The sequence below is a fragment of the Phragmites australis genome, chromosome 16 (assembly GCF_958298935.1).
Source record: "Phragmites australis chromosome 16, lpPhrAust1.1, whole genome shotgun sequence".
Classification (NCBI taxonomy): Eukaryota; Viridiplantae; Streptophyta; class Magnoliopsida; order Poales; family Poaceae; genus Phragmites; species Phragmites australis.
Genome location: NC_084936.1, coordinates 8,422,619 through 8,431,099, shown reverse-complemented (window position 1 = coordinate 8,431,099; position 8,481 = coordinate 8,422,619). Strand labels below are relative to the sequence as shown.

The window sequence follows — 8,481 nt, the reverse complement described above, 5'->3', positions numbered from 1 at the left end:
ATCCTAGGCGTGTTTCATGCTCGGGTTTGGATCCCGAGTAGTTAGGATACACACGCGCGTACATGTTAAGTGGTACTATATGTTCCCGTGTAAATAAGGGTCTTGTGCCCTCTAACCTATCCTAGCATGTGTAAAAGGATGTACACACGTGTGTGCGTGCGTGTTAGTAGTAGAGGTGTAGATGTAGGTGTGCGTAAGTGTGTACATCCTGATTGTACCCTTAAAAAAAAGAGGATGCTAACGTCCGGACGTCTGATGGATCGAACCTTTCAACGGTGCATTGCAATATCGAAAAATAATGCCTGTAACATCAGAATGACTGTTTTGTAGTATCAAAAGACATGCACCAAAATAGCACATCGCATACATCCAATCGAGAATAAAAATTCCTACCGCAACATTACGGCTTATTTCATGCAAAATCTATGTGTTATAGAATTAAGTGCAACATACAAAAATAACTATGATAACAATTTTTTATAACGTCTGAAACATTAAATTTAAACATATGAAATATTGAAGATACGAAAATACAGAAATTAACTAAAATGGATAATTTTTTCAGATCTGGATCTGCACGCAAGAGATTCCAGGATGTAACATATCAAAATAACTATGACAATAAATTTTCATAACGTCTGAAACATTAAATTTGCACATTTGAAATATTAAAGATGCGAAAATATAAGAATTAACTCAAATGAATAATTTTTTTCATATCCGAATCGGTATATAAGAGATTCTGAGATGCAACATAAAAAATAACTATTCCAACAAAATTTCATAACGTGTAAAATATTAAACTTAAATATCTGAAATATAGAAGATGCGAGGATACCAAAATTAAATCAAATATATAATATTTTTAGTTTGTTAACATCCAAAGACATGCACCAAAATAGCACACCACATGTATCTGATCCATAAGAAAAATTCCCACCTCAACATTACAGCTTGTTTCATACAATATTTCATGCAAAATCTATGTGGTATAGAATTAGGTACAACATAAAAAATAACTATGATAATAAATTTTCAAAACGTATGAAACATTAAATTTAACATCTAAAATATTAGATATATGAAAATATAGAAATTAACTCAAATGGATAATTTTTTTCAGATCTAGATCTGTATGCAAGAGATTCTGAGATGAAACATATGAAAATAACTATGACAACAAATTTTTATAACGTATGAAACATTAAATTTACATGTTTGAAACATTGAAGATGTGAAAATATAGAATTAACTCAAATAAATAATTTTTCCGATCTGAATCTGTACATAAGATATTCCGAGATGCGACATACGAAAATAAATATTCCAACAAAAGTTCATAATACGTAGAATATTAAACTTAAATGTCTGAAATATAGGTGACGGTTGGCAATTTGAGAAAAGAAAAGTGGATAGGGAAAGAGAAATAAATAGAGAGTTAGGATAAAAAATAAAAGAGAGATGAATGACTAGGATTGAATTTCGAGACCTCATATTTCCCTTTCCCATCTCGCCTATCCCGAAATCCAAACGGACCCATACAAGATATAAGAACTCAAAAATTAATTTAAATAGATAATATCTTTAGACCGGCTAATTAAAGTGTCCATGCATTCGGACGGTCGGACCACAGCATTTGTGGGGGAAAAAAGAAGCTCCAGTCCCCAAACACCAGTCTCACCTCCACCAGCCTTGCTTGCAGAATCATCCATGGCATCGAAGACCTCACCCACCAAGTAGGGCATCAAACCAGTTCTCAAGCACCAAAGAAACCAACAACCACGGCGTCCTAGATGAGTCAACCCAGGAGTCAAAGAACCATGGCGCCGTAGGTAGGAGGGCAAGGGCCAAGGAATGGCGATAACCGTGGGCGGTGATGGGATGCGGCGGGGGGCAAGAGGCTGCAGGCGGCGGTGAGCAGATGGATGAGACGGGGTCCGCCTCGACGGCGTCGCCACCGCCGCTGCCGCCCATCGCGCAGCTAGGCTACGACCAAGTACTGTCCGTCCTCCGCCTGCTCCCGCCCGAGGCCGTGCTCTCCTTCGCCGCCACCTGCCGCTCCTTCCGCGCTTGGGCCTCCTCCGACGCGCTCTGGGAGGCACTGTGCCGCCGCGACTGGGGCGCCCGCGCCGCCGCCGCGCTCGCCGAGCGCCGGCGCGGCGGCGGCCTGCCGGCGCCGTGGCGGAGGGTGTACGCCGAGGTCGCCAGGCTCGACGCCCTGTCCGCGCGCCGCGTCCCCGTGAAGGGCGCCTCCCCGCGGCCCCGCGCGTCGCACTCGCTGAACCTTGTCGCTGGCTGGCTCGTGCTTTTCGGTGGCGGCTGCGAGGGAGGTAACTACAACCATATCGTTTCACCACTTCGTTCTTGTTCCATAATTGGTTCATTAAGTTTGTTGCTTTGGACGCGCTTTATGAATTGAATCATGAGGAATTTGATCACCGCGGTAGAGTACTAGAATGGGCATGATGAACTGTAGTTGATTTGGTTGTGATACTGTAGCCCGCAAATTGTCTATACAATCTTCCTTGTAGGTGTTGCAGGTATTTAATTCATACTTACATATGCTTGTTTTGTTTGTGCCTGCAAAACAAAATGGGACCTGTTCAGGAAAGGTAGAATGATTAGTGCTGAATTTTACTTTCCTTTCATTAAAAAAAAGTTCGATTATGAAACTTGCACAGTTTTGTGATTCTCAGTTATGGCAGACTCACTAGTTGTTTGGAGAACCTTCCTGGAATAGCTTAGCTAAAATTGTCATGTGTCCTGTTGCTGTAACATGTTAGGTAACGCGTGGGTAGTGTAGCACATCAGGCTGGACCACCCACGGGCAGGTTTATATGGTGTTTGTATGAGGATGAATTCTTTGGAAAATTCGGGAGTTCATTTCAAGTTTGAAGTAAATCCTAAGGATCAAATTCAATTCACCCCTATTCAAACAGTCCATTAGCTGGAAGGATTTGTCTTGACAATCAAGTTAGCTGCTTTCCTTCAGAGTACTATTGTTATCGAGTGATAGTATTCGTTATCCAATAAGTTATTTGGTTTCCAAAAGGATGAGTTCTCGAAGCAAGCAAGAAAGAATGAAGAAATAGAATTCTCCATAGCCTATAGTCTTTCCTTCTCCTAAAATACCTACCTTTAATCTGTCGCTTTTGTTCTCTTTTTGTACGGTAGTTATCTTTGACGAAGTAAGGCTCAGAAATATTAAGCTTGGAGGGACTTTTGATGATTTTGGATGGTCTTGTGTTTAATTTGATTATTTCAATTAATTAGAAGTCTAAGTGTAAATCTGGTTAGGACTATTCGATGTAATACAGAAATTGTATGGACTACGGAGGCTACTCCATCACAGCCTAACTTGAAAATCAATATTCAAGATTTATACCGCAGTACAGAACTTTATACACACTACCTCTAATGACTGCTTTAGTTCTATCCAGCTTGAAGCTTATTTTTCACCATAATGATGTACAGATTGTGTTTTTGTGGTTGTTTTTCATTGTTTCAGCTTCTTTTTTATGTTTGACATTGGTTGCTTTGGTAGAAGATTTTCTTTGCTCTTTCTTGTTAAATGTGAACACCACCACGTCTGTTACCCTGATTTGGTTGTCTGTGTTGATTTGTAGGTTGAATACAATCTTAGTAGCTTTGTCAGGTAGGTTAAAGAAAAATGTAAAAAAAATTGCTTTTACATCAAGACATAACCTTTTGCGCTCTAAGTCTCGAGACATTGTCAACCAATATGAAAGAAACGCCTTCTTATCCATGAATAGTGTTGGTGAGTTTGTATTAAGGTCTAAAAGGAGCCCGAGTGCCTGATCTGGTGAAAGTCATCTTAAAGTTAGATTAGAGCCCGAGTGCCTGATCTGGTGAAAGTCATCTTAAAGTTAGATTCTAATCCTTAGCACACATGGACCACCTGCCGCTCCTTGAAGCCATGCCATTTGGCCTTCCTTTGGATGGGAGTAACCATGATGTCAAAGAAAGGTTCACATCATTTGGTATCAGACATCGACTATTCCTACTATGTGGACTCTGCAAGAGGAGACCATGAGAAGTATCCTCTGTGTTATGAATTAGCAGGTGCTATGACGAAGAATGTTCTCCATAAAGTCTTTGCTTCTCATGGATAATGGAGACCACTGAAATATTTCAAGGGAGATCAAGGGTTGCGGCCTTCATCGAATATAATTCACACCATGATGCAGCACAAGCTTTGGGGAGGTTGCGAGGCCAGTAGATGGCCAGTGTATCTACGATGGCTGCTGGCAGTATGACATCGAGTTACCTGCTTTCTCTTCCATGATCAAGACATGGAGGAATGCCTCGTAACTTTTAAAGAAATTCCTTGCTGAATTAAGCTATCAATATGAAGTTGACGTACTGCAAAGCATGCAACAAGGTGAAGAAGGAATGGCATGACGTTGCGCCTCCACACCACTACAGTTGACCAAGGGGCCAGCCCAACTGGGCAACCATCAATTGCAATACTGCAGGTCACCATACTACCATAGTTGACACGCTATCTTCACTAGCATCGCTACCACTGGCAATGTAAAAATAGGTTGCCGGCGTGCCGTTGTCCCATGGCCAACTTCTTTGTGTTGTCAGCCAAAGCTGTGCTATTTATGGTGCGGACCATGATGGTCACCACTGGTTGGGTAACAATGTTATTGTGCCATTGCTAACTCTGCTCATGTCATTGATAACTTCCATGACGTCAGGCCATGCTAGAGGCTGCCGCCACCTTGCAGCTCAAGGATGAGGTGCTTGTTTTAATGGGTATAATGTTGGCATGTTGCGGATGAGAGCCCGGCCCCTAGCAGCAAGAATGGCAGCAACACATAGGCATGTGGCAGCACATATGTGCATGTGAAGGAGTCTAATGTTAGTCGATAGCAAGATGTCCAGGATGAATAAGAAGAGGGAAAATTGGTTTTGTAACACCGAAAGATTCTGAGTTTAGAAATATACACTGAAGTTTCCTTACTTTAATACCACTGAAAGATCATGCCGTATAGATATATACCATCCCGTCCATTTTCTTATTGTTTTTCAGATTTTTTATTTATTTTTCTTTTCTAAACTGGGGAGAGAAATGACTCAAATAACCCCTACTTAGAAGGCTCAACCGAACCAAATCAATCTGGTCTAGTCTCTCTCCTCCTGACCCCTTCGTCCTCGAATCGCCGCTTGGTTATGGGCACCGCCGCCGCACAGTGAGTGGTGGAGAACAACAGCCAGTGATGAAACATGATTCCTACAGTGAAAGAGAACAGCTGGCTACCGAACGGCATCCCTGCAGCAGAGGAGAGCTGCTGACGGTGGAATGGGATCCTCCAGATGGAGGAAATCGAGCGACACAAGAATGGGATACGACGGCAAAAGAGAGTGGGCGATGGTAGAATGGACTACCCTGGCGCCAGAAATCATACGTTGGTGGCGTAACGGGACCCCCGCCAGCAGTATGGAATCTCGGAGGCGTAGAATGGCCAATGTCAAAAGGGAACCCTTGCGTTCAGCGGCAGCCAGGCTGGGTGTGGGAGGAAGGAGGCTCAAGGTACTTAAGATGTGAAGGAAGGAGGAGTAAAAATGTCCGTGTTAACGATGTTAGTGCATAAAGTGGATGGAATGGTATATATCTAAACGGAGCAATCTTTCGGTGGTATTAAAGTGAACCAGAAAACTTCAGTGGTAGATATGTAAAACCAGGATCTTTCAGTGTCACAGAACTAATTTTTCCATAAGAATTTGAGTTAGTAATGTCAAGTTGTGGTCAGTTCTATTACAGGGTGTTCATACCTGAGATTGAGTCTGGTCCTATTTGGATTAGATATAGATTTATGTTACTTGAGTTGAGTGCATCCCCATAAAATGGGCACCCATCATATCCTTGAGGAGAAGAGAAAGAGAAATTAGTCTATTCCTTTCTTAATATTCTCTCATCTCTGTTCCAGCTTCCCCTTTCAGTGCTCTTTATCTCCTTCAAACCGTGCTGTCAATCGTTTCTCTGCATGATAATTGTCCCGATGTAAAATTTTATGCTGTGTCTAACAATATCAGATCCATCCTAGGGCTGCTACACCTTACAAGTGGTATCACAGCATAACATATTGTATATGTAGTTATAGGAGGTGCTTGTGTCCTTTCCATCTTTTGCTCTTTCTATGTAATAAAATGATCGCATACTATGATTTTTATGCTTTTGTTACTGTTATGAAGACCTATTTGATTGTTATTTATCCCAGTCTTGTATGGTTTCTGACTAGTTATCTGATGTCCTCTATTGCTCTAGTTAGGTCGCCATCTTGATGATACTTGGGTAGCTTATGCTGGAAATGGAGCTGGAAATGGATCGCCTACTATACTTAACTGGCAGCAATTAGCCTCTGGCACTCCAAGTGGTCGTTTCAGTCATTCATGCACTCTAGTCGGTGACGTGCTAGTCTTGTTTGGTGGCATCACTGATCGTGGGCAACGGTTGAATGATACATGGATAGGCCAGATTATTTGTGAAGAACCTCAGAGGATGCGGATCTCATGGAGACTGCTGGAGGTTGGTCCACTTGCACCACCACCTCGTGGAGCCCATGCAGCCTGCTGTGTGGATGATCAGTTTATTGTAATTCATGGTGGGATAGGACTCTATGGCAGCCGGCTTGGTGATACATGGCTTCTTGATCTCTCCAATGGCCTCCGATCTGGCATTTGGCACCAAATAAGGAACACATGGCCCTTGCCTCCACCTCGTTCTGGTCACTCTTTAACCTGGATTGGTGGGACACACATGGTCCTTTTTGGTGGTAGAGGATCAGAATTTGAGGTTCTTAATGATGTCTGGCTGTTTGATATTAGTGATCACTACCCGAAATGGAAGGAGCTAAAGTATGACTTGTCTAGTTCTCTAGGTGAAATGCCTTTTCCACGGGTTGGGCATTCAGCAATACTTGCATTGGGTGGCAAGGTCCTTGTATATGGTGGGGAGGACTCACAAAGGCGGCGGAAGGATGACTTTTGGATCTTGGATATACCAGCTCAACTTCAATATGAGTCAGGTTCCAAGAAAATGACCAAAAGGATGTGGAAAAGGCTAAAAATTGATGGCCAGTGCCCGAATTATCGATCCTTCCATGGGGCATGTGTAGATACTTCTGGTTGCTGTGTGTATATTTTGGGTGGAATGGTTGATGGCCTTGTGCACCCTGCAGAAGCCTTGGGCTTGAGATTTGATGGGCAGCTGTATCAAGTGGAGCTTGTGCTACATCTTTAAAATTTGTATGTTGTTCTCTTATAAATTTGAGAATTTCATAGGTTTGATGTTTAGATCCTAATAATGCCATCCTGTGTAGTTCTTTGTTAAAACTGTTCAATGATAAATCTGGAGGTCTCACTGAAATTATTGAGATGATCAATATCACTACCATTTTAGCTCCAAGTGTCAATTGCTCATGGGCGCATAGGTGCATACCTGTCGCTGATCTGTGAAAGGAACAGTGTCCAGTGTAATTTTGCCATTAAGGACCTATCTGTCTGTACATGGGTTCGAATTTTCATTCCTTTGTTAGATTCGTATGTTCCAAAGAATGTCTGTCAATGCCCTCTGGAACAGATTGTTGTTTCGTTACCCGATGGGATCTCATATGGTCATGAAAAGAGAGATAATGTTGTTGTCCATAATAATCCAAGGCGTGAGGATAACTCGGGACCATCTGGAGCTGTTCTTGATCTGTGCGTCCCAGTCACAAGTTGGCTCAGTGCAGGACCATGTCTCTATTCAACCCATGGGTCGTCACATGCATAGAACCTGTTATGTTGAAATGATCTAAAGATGGTGTCTGGGTCACACTGGCAGCACTACAGAGCACAGTTTTTTTGGAAGATGAGCGCTGGTACTAGATTGCTTTCGAGTCTTGTAACGGTGTATCAATATGCAGGTTATTGTCATGTGCGCATTAATTCTGGCCCTATTGTTGTTTGGATTATCTCACATTGGGGACCATTTGCAGAATGATTACCCGATCATACATACATCACGGAGAAAAATATGGGGTACCTCACATTGGGGTCCCTGCAAGATTCAGCACTAGGATCATCATCTACCATGTATGCTACCTCTGAAAGGTTTTACTCATTCAATTAGGCCTGACTGAGCTCAATTTCTTTGTCTGCGTTTGATTTCTGTACATTCTTGATAGATTTTATTTGTTCCAGATGTTATTGCAGTGTAGAACTTCAAGTGATTTTCTTCTTCGTAAATTTTTGTTACTGGCTTGACTCACCACTTACCGGTGGTTACCGGTGGGATTATAATCTTGTTAAACGCCATGTAATTCCGGGCACTGAATTTGGTCTGGGTCTCGAATACGGTTGTTATTGGATACGCTAGCTTTACTCAAGTTTGAAGCTGAATGTTGAAGGTTGGCCACTGAGAGTCCGAGACAGAACACTCTGTAATTCTTCTATTACTGCTGCATTGACATC

At 42.2% G+C, this 8,481-nt stretch overlaps 1 protein-coding gene across 1 annotated transcript; it reads left to right on the top strand.

Annotated features, from left to right (window-relative positions):
• Positions 1–1,596: 1,596 nt before the first annotated feature.
• Positions 1,597–7,435, top strand: LOC133895405 (F-box/kelch-repeat protein At1g51550). The gene is made up of 2 exons (XM_062335704.1): positions 1,597–2,330; positions 6,300–7,435. The coding sequence occupies exons 1-2, from the start codon at positions 1,877–1,879 to the stop codon at positions 7,268–7,270; spliced, it is 1,425 nt and encodes a 474-aa protein (XP_062191688.1). The 5' UTR covers positions 1,597–1,876; the 3' UTR covers positions 7,271–7,435.
• The last annotated feature ends 1,046 nt before the right edge of the window (positions 7,436–8,481 follow it).

Excerpts from the sequence above, each read along its gene's own strand:
- LOC133895405 (XM_062335704.1), top strand. The coding sequence starts at position 1,877 with ATGGGATGCGGCGGGGGGCAAGAGGCTGCAGGCGGCGGTGAGCAGATG. Across the intron at positions 2,331-6,299 it reads CGGTGGCGGCTGCGAGGGAG|GTCGCCATCTTGATGATACT; the intron begins GTAACTACAACC and ends TGCTCTAGTTAG.